At 38.1% G+C, this 13,350-nt stretch overlaps 1 protein-coding gene across 36 annotated transcripts in view; it reads right to left on the reverse strand.

The window, feature by feature from the left end:
• The window catches only part of NT5C2 (5'-nucleotidase, cytosolic II), a 106,492-nt gene that overhangs the window by 59,776 nt on the left and 33,366 nt on the right, over positions 1-13,350 (reverse strand). For 15 of the 36 annotated variants that reach the window (XM_077945411.1, XM_077945425.1, XM_077945413.1 and 12 more), the window contains exon 1: positions 5,269-5,338. Coding sequence is in view for 2 of the 15 variants with exons in the window: in XM_015148015.3 (XP_015003501.1) it covers positions 5,269-5,282 (14 nt within the window). In the remaining 13 variants the exon portion in view is untranslated. 36 annotated transcript variants of the gene reach the window in all.

Raw genomic sequence — 13,350 nt, forward strand, 5'->3', positions numbered from 1 at the left:
GGCCGAGGCGGGCGGATCACAAGGTCAGGAGATCGAGACCACGGTGAAACCCCGTCTCTACTAAAAATACAAAAAATTAGCCGGGCGCGGTTGTGGGCGCCTGTAGTCCCAGCTACTCGGGAGGCTGAGGCAGGAGAATGGCGTGAACCCGGGAGGCGGAGCTTGCAGTGAGCCGAGATCGCGCCACTGCACTCCAGCCTGGGCGACAGAGCGAGACTCCGTCTCAAAAAAAAAAAAAAAAAAAAAAAAGAAGGTCTATCTTAAAAATGACAAGATAATAGGAGTACTGATGATAATGTAGACTCTCTTTCCACCAAAGATTTTAAAGCACACTTCAAGGAGATTCATCAAAAATATTTAAGGAAAGACATTAAAATTCCCTTCACCTTCATTCTCAAATGAAGAAACTGTGATAATGGGAGCATGATGGTAGGAAATATAAGAGAGGGCTGACTACCAAATCAGAGAGATACAGAAATTATGGGAGAAACCAGGACAATACTAGTACTTCTAAGAATACATTTACTACTCTAAAACCTCGGTCTAATTAAGCATAGGTTTTTCCAATCCCTTTTTCCCTATTTTCCTCTAAATTGTTTTTCACTTTTTCTTTACAATTTTTGAAAGACCAGTGTATAGAGGATCATTCATAAAACATAGCAACATTGCAGGGTTAAACTCTGTGTGACAGAAATTAGAGAAGAAAATATGGTTATCCATGTTAGCGTAAGGCCAAATTAACAAGTGTACTTTGCCTATACTGGAAGAAAGGTCAAAACTCAGAATTTAAAATAAAAACAAATAATAAAATTCATTTTGGCCTTTTATCTAAAAGACAGCAACTCTCGTAATTTAAAAAAAATAATAAAAATTAAAAAGGCACTTTAACAACCCCAGAGGGCTAATTCAATCATGACACTGCAAAGACAGTATATTTTCTCCTGCATTACACATCCTAGGAGCACCCATATTTTCCCAGATATCCCTTTGAATATGAATAATCAACAACCACTTTATTTACAAAATTTTAAATCAGCAGGATGAGGAGCTTCTCAAGTCTCATTCCTCCACCAACTTTACCAAGGTATCATTTACTTAAAATAACATTCACCCGGCCGGGCGCGGTGGCTCAAGCCTGTAATCCCAGCACTTTGGGAGGCCGAGACGGGCGGATCACGAGGTCAGGAGATCGAGACCATCCTGGCTAACACAGTGAAACCCCGTCTCTACTAAAAAATACAAAAAAAAAAAAAAAAAAAACTAGCCGGGTGACGTGGCGGGCGCCTGTAGTCCCAGCTACTCGGGAGGCTGAGGCAGGAGAATGGCGTGAACCCAGAAGGCGGAGTTTGCAGTGAGCTGAGATCCGGCCACTGCATTCCAGCCTGGGCAACAGAGCGAGACTCCGTCTCAAAAATAAAAATAAAAATAAAAAAATAACATTCACCCACTTTAAATGAAAATTTTGGTGAGTCTGATAACGGTATACACTCATGCAACAACTACTACAATCAAGATGTAGAATATTTTCTTCAATCCAAAAAATTCCTTCATGTTCTTTTGCAATACCCTCCCCAGCCCTTGGTCCTGAGCTACCACTAGTACTTTCTGTCACTGCAGTTTTCCTATAAATGGAATCAAGTATTATTTTGTCATGTGTCTGGCTTACTTAGCAATACTTGCAAGATTCATCCATGTTGCTGCATATATGATTAGTTCTTTTATTCCTGAGTTATTTCATTGTGTGGATATACCACAATTTGTTTATCCATTCAGTTAATGGACATTCGGTTTGTTTCCAGCTTTTGACTACTATAAATGATGCTGCTACAAACAGTCACATACAAATGTATGTGGGCATCCTTTCATCTCTTGGGTAAATATCTAAAAGTGGAATTACTAGGTCATATGTTAAGCATATGTTTAACTTAAAAAGACATTGCCAAAACTCTTTTCTCTTTTGCCCTCTTATTAGGAATGCATGAGAGTTACCATTGCTCCACACTGTCAGCGTTTTTTATTGTAGGCATTTTAGTGTGTGCGCAGTGGTATCTCACTATAGTTTTAATTTGTATTTCCCTAATGACCAATAACATCTTTTCAAATCCAATTTTGTGAAGCATCAATTCAAATCTTTTGCCTGTTTTTAAACTGGGTTGTTTTACTATTGAATTACAAGAGTTCTTCATATATTTTGGATCCAAGTCTTTTATCAGATATAAATATATTCAGAATATTTTCTCCCAGTCTGCGGCTTGCCTTTAAATATTCTTTTTTTTTTTTTTTTGAGGTGGAGTCTCGCTCTGTCACCCAGGCTGGAGTGCAGTGGCCCAATCTCGGCTCACTGCAAGCTCCACTTCCCAGGTTCACAACATTCTCCTGCCTCAGCCTCCCGAGTAGCTGGGACTACAGGCACCTGCCACCACATCTGGCTAATTTTTGTATTTCTAGTACAGATGGAGTTTCACCGTGTTAGCCAGGATGGTCTCGATCTCCTGACCTCGTGATATGCCCACCTCAGCCTCCCAAAGTGCTGGGATTACAGGCATGAGCCACCGTGCCTGGCCACCTTTAAATATTCTTAATGATGTCTTTAAAGAAACAGAAATTTGATTTTTTGAATTTTGATGAAGCTCAACTTACCAATTTTGTCTAATAATTTTAATTCAGTTTACCTAAGAAATCTGTACCTCATTCAGGGCCACAAAGATTATATTTAGGTCTATGATCCATTTTGTGTTATTTTAATGTACGGTTTGAGGTAAAGGTCAAGGGTCAAGGTTCTTTTTTTTTTTTCCTATATGAATATTCAGTTGTTCCAGTAAATTTATTAAAAACACTAGCCTCTCCTGGCTGAGCGCGGTAGCTCACGTCTGTAATCCCCAGCACTTTGGGAGGCCAAGGTGGGTGGATCTTCTGAGGTCAGGAGATCGAGACCAGCCTGACCATCATGGAGAAATCCTGTCTCTACTAAAAATACAAAATTAGCCGGGCGTGGTGGTGCGTGCCTGTAATCCCAGCTACTCAGGAAGACTGAGGCAGGAGAATCACTTGAACCTAGGAGGTGGAGGTTGCGGTGAGCCAAGATTGCGCCATTGCACTCCAGTATGGGCAACAAGAGTGAAACTTGTTCTTAAAAAAACAAACAAACTTGGCTGGGCACGGTGGCTCACGCCTGTAATCCCAACACTTTGGGAGGCCGAGACGGGCGGATCACGAGGTCAGGAGATCGAGACCATCCTGGCTAGCACAGTGAAACCACGTCTCTACTAAAAAATACAAAAAAATTAGCCGGGCGAGGTGGCGGGCGCCTGTAGTCCCAGCTACTCGGGAGGCTGAGGCAGGAGAATGGCGTGAACCTGGGAGGCGGAGCTTGCAGTGAGCTGAGATCCGGCCACTGTACTCCAGCCTGGGCGACAGAGCGAGACTCCGTCTCAACAAAACAAAACAAACAAACAAACAAACACACACTAGGCTCCCGCCATTGAATTAGCTTAACTTCATTGCTGAAAATCAATTGATTATATATGTGTGGGTCTATGAACTCCCCATTTGGTTCCATAATCTATATGCCTATCTTAACACTAATATCACACTGTCTTAATTACCATAGGTCTACATAAAGCTCAAGTATAATTTTTGGTGATTTAACTCTATTAACAGTCTTTTCCTATTACTATTAGGGAAATATTTCATAGCTATTAAATGATAACACGGTACCAAATGTCAATATCGCACTTATGAAAATGGTAAATGTAAGAATTTTTTTCATCCCAAAGCACAAAATGTATCCATTTATTTCTAAAGATAGCATAGAGAATAAAACTTAATTGATTTCATTTATATACTCCACATACTTCAAATGCACTTATTATCCATTCAGACAGAACAGGCATTGCCCCAGAGGTTCCTGTAAATAAACCTAAAAAAAAGTCTCTGCCCTTATAGTGTACTAGTGGGGTAATATAGGTCCCTTCAACTTTCTCTAACTAACCAAATCTATCATACACTTTACCATGGGTAAAAACTAGTACTAACTACTTCCAAGAACTTTAACCGCATCTAGAAATACAATTCATCTTAAATCTACAAACTATAATAGCTTTATAAACAACCCTGTGTACAAGATTGACAAATATACTAGCACCTGTGATAGTCCTTATCATAAAAATGGTTTAACAACTACCTATCTATAGCCAGTGATAGAAGGAAATATACCAACCTAAAAAGGCAGTCCTTTAAGAAAATATACCAATCTAAAACGGCAGCCCTTTCATAACTTTCACATTTAAAAGAAACCTCAAATTTCTAGTGATGTCATAAAAGGTCTAAAAATAATACAGATTTACTTATACCCCTGGTTGTTCTCGTTATTCAATAATGAAGTTTAAAAATAGTAGTAAAGTGGGCCAACTTTATTTTGTTCATAATCAATACATGATTAGATTAAAATAAGTTGTAAATGTGAGGCTCTGGAACCACTTCAAATTTTCTTACAGAACAAAAGAACTAGAAAATAATAGATTCCAGAAAAATAAAAACTAAACTTTTACTGTATTTTTAAAGAATTTTTGGAAAGATTTATGTCCTATTTTATCAAAAGAAACATCTCTCTAAAATTAACCAGATCTAGTTATGCCTGAAGGCTAGAAATGAAATAACTAACAGTATGTAGTTATTAACATCACTTATTATAGTGGTCACAAATAGAGAATCAGTAATAATTCAGACTCTGAAGCATAAGAGAAAATAATATAAAAACAACAGAGAACTATCTTATATTGCAAAGCAAATTAGAATAGGGAATTCTACTCTAAATTATTTTTTGCCTCACTTCCTAGAAACAAACAAAATCATAGGCTGTTTTTCACTAAATATTTCACACCATTTTCTAAAGGTACAACTTATTTAAAACGCCTTTGAATTTGTAAGCTTCCCTCAATTCTTCAGTAAACCACCATTCGCTTCCAATCTTGATAAATACATTCTGCAGGAAAACAAAATGAATTTACCACAGAGTAAACAAAGTACTTATATCTTACAAAATTCCTATTAAGATTACCCTTACTCAATGCTGTCTTTCAAAACAACAACAGCAACTTTACAGTAGATTACACATGAAACCCTGTAAGATTTGGGATGAATTTCTTTTAATCTCTGCCTCTACCTCCACCCTCGGACTGGTAGCGCTGCTTATTAATCTTTTAATTCACTCAGATGACACCTCTTCACTGAGAAAAATGAAAGAGAAAGAATAATAAAATCACTTACCCTTCCTTAGACATTCTCAAAGATCTACTTCCTCTGGATGAGAATACAGGATCAACAAACAAGCTTCACTGATCTCTTGAGAACTGTAGCTCATTTGTTAAAGCACAGAGAACTCAGGCCCTGAGAGGCCCAACACATTTGGGCACAATGCCGAACCCTAACTAGGCAATATCTCAGTGACCAATATCCTCAGCTTTAAATACTTGAAAACTTAAGAATAATTTTTTAAAAATTTCGAGACTAGGAAAAATAACTAATGGCCTGAACTGTTTAAGGCTGGCCAGTTAAGGAAGGAGACAATCCAAATGGCAAGTTCCCGTAAGAGACACGAATCGTTACTGGCAAACACAGAAAAAGCAAATTTACCCCCTAATGAGGCCCTCCAACAGTACGCAAACAATGTGAGTTTCACAGAATCAAGCAGCCCTGGTCGGTCAAAATCATTTTTAGTTTACTCTGGGAGCAAAAAACACAGGATAAATAATTTTATGTTTTAATTATTAGTTTAGTTATTTCCTCCCTCAGAAAATGAACAATGTGAATTACAAGAGAAGGAAGTATGTGCCGATCATATTACAGGAGGAACCTAAAGTATTTCCACAGTGAGGTTATTTTTTTTCTGATTTCATTAACTGCTTTTAAACAAAACATCTGTGTTCACAAATATTTCACTTAATCGCCTGAAAATTTCAGCTCATGTGAAAAGATATTTACAGATCCTTGGCATATGGGGGATAAATCCAGAACATTCTAAAGGTTAATGCCAAATCTCAGAGCAAATTGAGCTTTGAAAAAAAATCTGTAACATTCCTGCCTCCTGACCAATATAATGCATAGGGAAGAAATAAATAAGTCTGCTAAAGTCTAAGAACGTTGAGATGGCAAATAAATCCTCCTAGTGGTGGTTCAAATTAAAAATAAAATACATGTATCTTAAAGAACTACTACTTGAATTAAGGCTTAAAATTTTAAAAAGCTTTATCCCTTTAAATATTACCTAACTATCTTACCATAAAGCTTCTATTTGTTATTAAAATGTTTAAATAGTTACTAAGTAATTAAAAGCACTACTAAATACTATAAACTTAAATGTAAGGATAAAAGACTTTAAGGTAGAAAACATAAAAAAGAAAAAAACAGAAGAAAATTATTTTCAGTTTATTTAGAAAAGCAGTATGGTGTAACGGAAAGATCATGGGCACTAGAAGAACTAAGGCTTAAATTCCAGCTCCTCCACTTTCTGGCTTTGGAACTTTGAATAAGTTACTTAACCTAAGCCTGAGCGTTTTAATCTATAAAAGGGAAGATAACATCTGGTAGGGATGTTGTCCGTCATATGTAAGCATTCCAAGAACTACTATTGAGGGTAGGGGAACAGGAAAAGCAACTGGATTATCAGGCATTGCCTCATTAATATATCTCTTGGGAAATACTTTTTAAAAAAATTTAAATCTCAAGTTTTACACAAATATGAAGGATTTCCATTGACTATCCTCAAAGCAAATTCCATAACTACAAGAATACAAATTGAATATGGAAAAATGATCTAATCCTTAAGGGTGCCAACTTCCCATGGATTCCCTAGATTTTCAGCTTGTGGTATCACAGCTCAGTGCAGTGGAAATAAATGTAATTACTATTTTAAGACTTTACTACTGGCAAAGACAAAGGAAAACAAAAATTCTCACTTGAACTGAGGGTACACACTTATAGGAGCTTCCTGTGCAAAAGGTAAGGCATTGTCTAAAGATGACTAGCTCTTTCAAACTCCATGCATATATTAAACAAATACTTACTGAATGTCTGTGTGCCAGTTACCAGTAATACAAAGATACACTTGGCAGTCCTTGATTTTAAGAAGCTAGTGAGAAGGTCCATTCAAAAGCAGTTATGAAGTAGTGTATAATACTAGTATTGGAGATACGTACAACAGAGAGGGACATATAGATCCGCTTGGCTGAGTCTTTTTGAAAGTTAGGATGAGATACTGTTTTTTAAAACTAACACTGTGCTAAGCTCTTTATTACCTCATCTAATCTTTACAGTAACTCTATGAGGTAGAAGTTATTCCAGTTTCAAAGACGACAAAATTAAAATTTACAAAAGTTAAATGCTGTGATTCTAAAGAAATGGAACAATCCAAAATGCCAACCGTAGGCCCATGATCTTAATCACCATGCTAAAAGTATTAGCAGCAAGCTAAGAGGAAAAGAGGTCTCCAACAGAAGAGGAACCATGAACAAAAAGCAAAATGACATAAATATCATGATGTGTGAATAAAAACAAAGCTATGAGCCTGGGAAGTCAAGGCTGCAGTGAGCCATGATCACGCCACTGCACTCCAGCCTGGGTGACAGAGTGAGACCCAGTCTCAGAGGAAAAAATAAAGCTAGATACAGTTGAGTTGACAGAACACAGAATCTGAGGAAGAGAACTGCTCAACACACAAGTGGACAGAAAAAGATCAGTCTTAGAGAGTCTTAGTGGGGTTAAAATTTATCCTGTTGCATGCTCGATGTGATATCACTAAAGGTTCTAAGCAGGATTCTAACATAATTTAAAAAATGAATTTGGCCAAGTGCCATGGCTCACACCTGTAACCCCAGCGACTCAGGAGGCAGAACTGGGAGGACTGCTTGAGGCCAAGAGTTTTAGACCAGCATGGGCAACATACAAGATCCTGTCTCTACAAAAAAATTTTACAAATTAGCCAGGTATGGTGGCATGCACCTGTAGTCCCAGGTACTCGGGAGGCTGAGGTGTGAGGATTACTTGCGCTCAAGGTGACCGCAGTGACTTATGACCATGCCATTACACTCCAGCCTGAGCAACAGAGTGACACTCCATCTCTTGAAAAAAAAATTTTTTTGAGGAGGACAAGGCTGAAGGTGTGGAGACCTACAGGGGATACTGCCATAATCTAGGACAGTGATAACAAGGGCCTGGACTACAGCAATACTATCAGGAATGAAAAGGCCAGAGTCTAGAAATAATTAGATTCATTTTAAAGTATGCATGTGTGCTTAAATAAGACATTAAAATTTGAGCATGATGACTGTATTATTCCTCACTTCTTGGATCTATAGTTGTAATATTTAGAAATGCTTCCTAATGGATGTAGTAACAATTAAAGTTCTCTTTTAAAAAGCTTTCAAGGGGCCACGCGAGGTGGCTCATACCTGTAATCCCAGCACTTTGGGAAGCTGAGGCAGGTGGATCACCTGAGGTCAGGAGTTCGAAGACCAGCCCAGCCAACGTGGCGAAACCCCATCTCTACTAAAAAGACAAAATTAGCCGGGCGTGGTGGCGCATGCCTATAATCCCAGCTACTCAGGAGGCTGAGGCAGGAGAATCGCTTGAACTCAGGCGGAGGTTGCGGTGAGCTGAAATTGTGCCATTGCACTCCAGCCTGGGCAACAAGAGCAAAACTCCGTCTCCAAAAAAAAAAAAAAAAAAAGCTTTCAAGGGCCAGGCATGGTGGCTCATGCCTGTAATCCCAGCACTTTGGGAGGCTGAGGCAGGAAAATCATGAGGTCAGTAGATCAAGACCATCCTGGCTAGCACAGTGAAACCCTATCTCTACTAAAAATAGAAAAACTTAACCAGGTGTGATGGCACGCACCTGTAATCCCAGCTACTCGGGAGGCTGAGGCAGGAGAATCACTTGAACCTAGGAGGCAGAGGTTGCAGTGAGCTGAGATCACGCCACTGCACTCCAGCCTGGGTGACAGGGCGAGACTGCATCTCAGAAAGAAAAAAAAAAGCTTTCAAAGGGAGGTGGTTGGAAATAGGAATATAAGTCAGGTCTTACAACTCTTAGAACAAAGTTCACTAAGATTTAAATGTTTAATATATAACTAGAAACTACAAAAAGTGACACAGCAGATTGGAAAAAATATTCCAAAATGAAATGCTGAAACAAAAAAAAAATATGTAAATCAAAATTTTTAAATGTGATTAATAGATTTCACAACAGATCAGACCCAACTGAAAAGAGAATTAGTGAACTGGAAGATAGGTCAGGAAAAACTTTGCAGAATGCGACACAGAGGAAAAAAAAGGATGGAAAATACAAAAGGATAAGAGAAGAAAAGACACCGTCCCAATCTACCATATGCTTATTAGGGTTCAGAAGGAAAGGAGAAACAGGGCAGGAACAATATATGAAAATACAACCACTGAAAATTTTACAAAACTGATTAAATACAAGCACAAAATCAAGAGATCCAATGAATCCCAAGCAGGAAAAATAAAGAAAACCAAAGTTTATTACCTACCAACTGCGGGAGACATATGGGTGGGAGTGACACTTCTGATGTGCCTTTTGCATAATTTTGACTTTTAAATGTATATTACTCATATATATTGTATACAATAATGCTATAACATAGGATGTATTATGAAATGTTATATGATTATGTTAAATTATTTTAAAAATTAAATCAATAGAATGAAAAAGAAAACACTTAACTGAAAGCAAACAAATGGACCTAATTATACTGTATACAAATACCCTAACCACACCATAGAGAAAAAAAGCAAGGAAGAACTAACCCAAGTAACTAAAAAACACAGTATTTGACTATAAGCCTTTAGACTTTGGCAGGGTAAGGTAAGAAAGTGGAAGAACGGCAAACAAATCCTGAACTCTTTTTAGGTTTGTTTGTTATGGTAGGAGTTAATCAACTGAAGCAATTTTAGATTAATCAAACTAAATATGTTGATCATGTCAGAAGCCAGGGCTTTCACCTGTGGAACAAGGGATATACAAACAGGGAATGGGAGTGAACTAGAAGGAACTTTCCTAGGATTGACTAGAATTAGATGTAATGGTGTGAACTCATGATTTCTACAATACATATAAAAATGTATACCCAGTGAAAAATTCTGCACAAATTAAGGTAAAGACATCTTTAGAACATGCCACTCAACATCAGCAGAATACACATTCTTATCAAAAGCATATAGATTATTCAAGATAGACCACAGAGTAGCCCATAAACCAAGACACGGTAAATTTAAAAGGACTAAAATCATGCAAAATATGTTCAACAACCACAATGGAATGAAAGTATAAGTCAACGACAAAAGAAAATTTGGAGCCAGGTGCGGTGGCTCATGCCTGTAATCCCAGCACCCTGGGAGGCCGAGGCAGGCAGACCACGAGGTCAAGAAATTGAGACCATCCTGGCCAACATTGGGAAACCCTGTCTCTACTAAAAATACAATAATCAGCTGGGCATGGTGGCGTGCACCTGTAGTCCCAGTTACTTAGGAGGCTGACGCAGGAGAACCGCTCAAACCTGGGAGGTGGAGGATGCAGTGAGCCGAGATCACACTACTGCACTCCAGCATGACAACAGAGTGAGACTCCATCTCAAAAAGAAAAAAAAAAAGAAAAGAAAAAAAGAAAATTTGGGACATTCACAAATATGTAGAAATTAAACAATATACTCCTAAATAGAAATCACAAAGAAAGCTAGAAAACACAATTTAATGAAAACAAAAGGACGTAACAAAACCATTGGGATAGAGCAAAAGCAGTGCTCAGAAGAAAATGTATAGCTGTAAAGGCATATATTTAAAAAGAAGAAACATTTCAATTAATAGCCTAGCCTTCCACCTTAAGAAATTATAGAAAAAGAAGAATAAATTCAACCCAAATCAAACAGAAGGTTGGAAATAATATATTACAGACGAGAGCAGAGACTTAAATATATATATGCAAAATCCAAAGCACTGGAGAAAAATCAATGAAACCAAAAGCTGGTTCTTTAAAAACATCAACAAAATTGACATTTAGCTAGACTGACCCAAAAAAAGAAGACTCAAATTACTAAAATCAAGAATAAAAGCAGAGGCCAGGCATGGTGGCTCACGCTTATAATCCCAGCACTTTGGGAGGCCAAGGCAGGCAATCACTTGAGGTCAGGAGTTCGAGACCAGCCTGGCCAACATGGTGAAACCCTGTCTCTACTAAAAATACAAAAATTAGCCAAGCATGGTGGCGGGCACTTGTCATCCCAGCTACTTTGAGAAGCAGACGCAGGAGAATCGCTTTAACCCAGGAGGCGGAGGTTGCAGTGAGCCGAGATTGCGCCACTGCACTCCAGCCTGGGTGACAGAGCGAGACTCTCGTCTCAAAAAAAAAAAAAAAAAAAAAGAATAAAAGCAGAGACATTACTACTGACCTCACAGAAATAAAAACAGATATAATACTGTAAATAACTGTATGCCAACATATTAGGTAACCAACATAAAACAGACAAAAGTAGTAAAAGACTTGTACACTAAAGACTACAATACCTGGAAACACACAAATTACCAACACTGACTCAAAAAGAAATAGAAAATCTAAAGAGATCTATAAGTAGTAAGGAGATTAAGTCAGTAATCAAAAAACTTCCAACACTGCCAGGTGCAGTAGCAGGCCCTTGTAGTTCTAGCTATTCAGGAGGCTGAGGCAGGGGGATAACTTGAGGAGGCTATAGTGCACTGTGATCAGGCCTGTGAATAGCCACTGCATTCAGCCTAGGTAACGGAGTGAGACCTCATCTCCAAAACACACACACACACATACACACACACACTATTAGAGCTAATAAACAAGTTCAGCAAAGTGGCAGGATACAAGATTAATATACAAAAAACCAGCTGTGTTTCCATAAACTAGCAATGAACAATCCAGAAACAAAATTAAGAAAACAATTCCATTTACTATAGCATCAGAAATAATGAAAGACATCAGAATGGACAACATAGCAAGACCCCCTTCTCCACCAAAAAAAAAAAATTTTTTTTTTAATTAGCTAAGCATGGTGGTACATCTATAGTCCTAGCTACTTGAAAAGCTGAGGTGGGAGAATCACACGAAGCCAGGAGTTCAGGGTTACAGTGAGCTATGATCATGGCACTGTACTCCAGCTTGGGTGACAGAGCAAGAGAAAGAAAAGAAAAGAGAAGAGAAGAGAAAAGAAAGGAAGAAAGGAAGGAAAGAAAGAAAGAAAAGAAAATACTTAGGAATAAATTTAACAACAGAAGTGCAAGACCTGCACAATGAAGACTACAAAATACTGTTGAAAGAATTAAAGACGGCCGGGCGCGGTGGCTCAAGCCTGTAATCCCAGCACTTTGGGAGGCCGAGACGGGCGAATCACGAGGTCAGGAGATCGAGACCATCCTGGCTAACATGGTGAAACCCCGTTTCTGCTAAAAAATACAAAAAACTAGCCAGGCGAGGTGGCGGGTGCCTGTAGTCCCAGCTACTCGGGAGGCTGAGGCAGGAGAATGGCGTAAACCCAGGAGGCGGAGCTTGCAGTGAGCTGAGATCTGGCCACTGCACTCCAGCCTGGACAACAGAGCCAGACTCCGTCTCAAAAAAAAAAAAAAAAAAAAAAAGAATTAAAGAAGATCTAAATAAATGGAAAGACATCCCATACTCATGGATCAAAAGACTTAATACTATTAGGACAGCAATACTTCTCAAATTTATATATAGAGAGAGTCAATGTAATCCCTAACAAAATCCCAGCTGGCTTTTTTATACAAATTGACAAGCTGATCCTAAGATTCATATAGATATAGAAGGGCACCAGAATAGCCAAAACAATCTTGAAAAAGAAGAGTAGGTTGCTCTTTTTCAAAACTTACTACAAAACTGCAGTAATCACGACTGTGTGCTAGTGGCATAAGGATAAATAGATCAAACAAATATAACTCAGAGTCCAGAAATAAATTAATATATCTATGTTCAAATGATACTTGACATGGGTGCCAAGACCATTCAATGTGAAAAGTATAGTCTTTTCAAAACAATGGTGCTAGGACAACTGGATAGTTACACGCAAAAAAATGAATCTGGACCCCTATCTTGTATAATAACAGAAAAAGTAAATTAAAATGGATCACAAACCTAAATGTAAGACCTAAAGCTATAAAACTATCAGAAGAGAACACAGGAGTAAATCACTGTGACTTTGGAATAAGTAGTGGTTTCTTAAACATGTCATGAAAAGCACACTCAAAAAAAGAAAACTGGAATTACATGTGTTTCAAAGGACACTACCAAAAAAGTTATTAATG

This window comes from Macaca mulatta, chromosome 9 (assembly GCF_049350105.2).
Source record: "Macaca mulatta isolate MMU2019108-1 chromosome 9, T2T-MMU8v2.0, whole genome shotgun sequence".
Classification (NCBI taxonomy): domain Eukaryota; kingdom Metazoa; phylum Chordata; class Mammalia; order Primates; family Cercopithecidae; genus Macaca; species Macaca mulatta.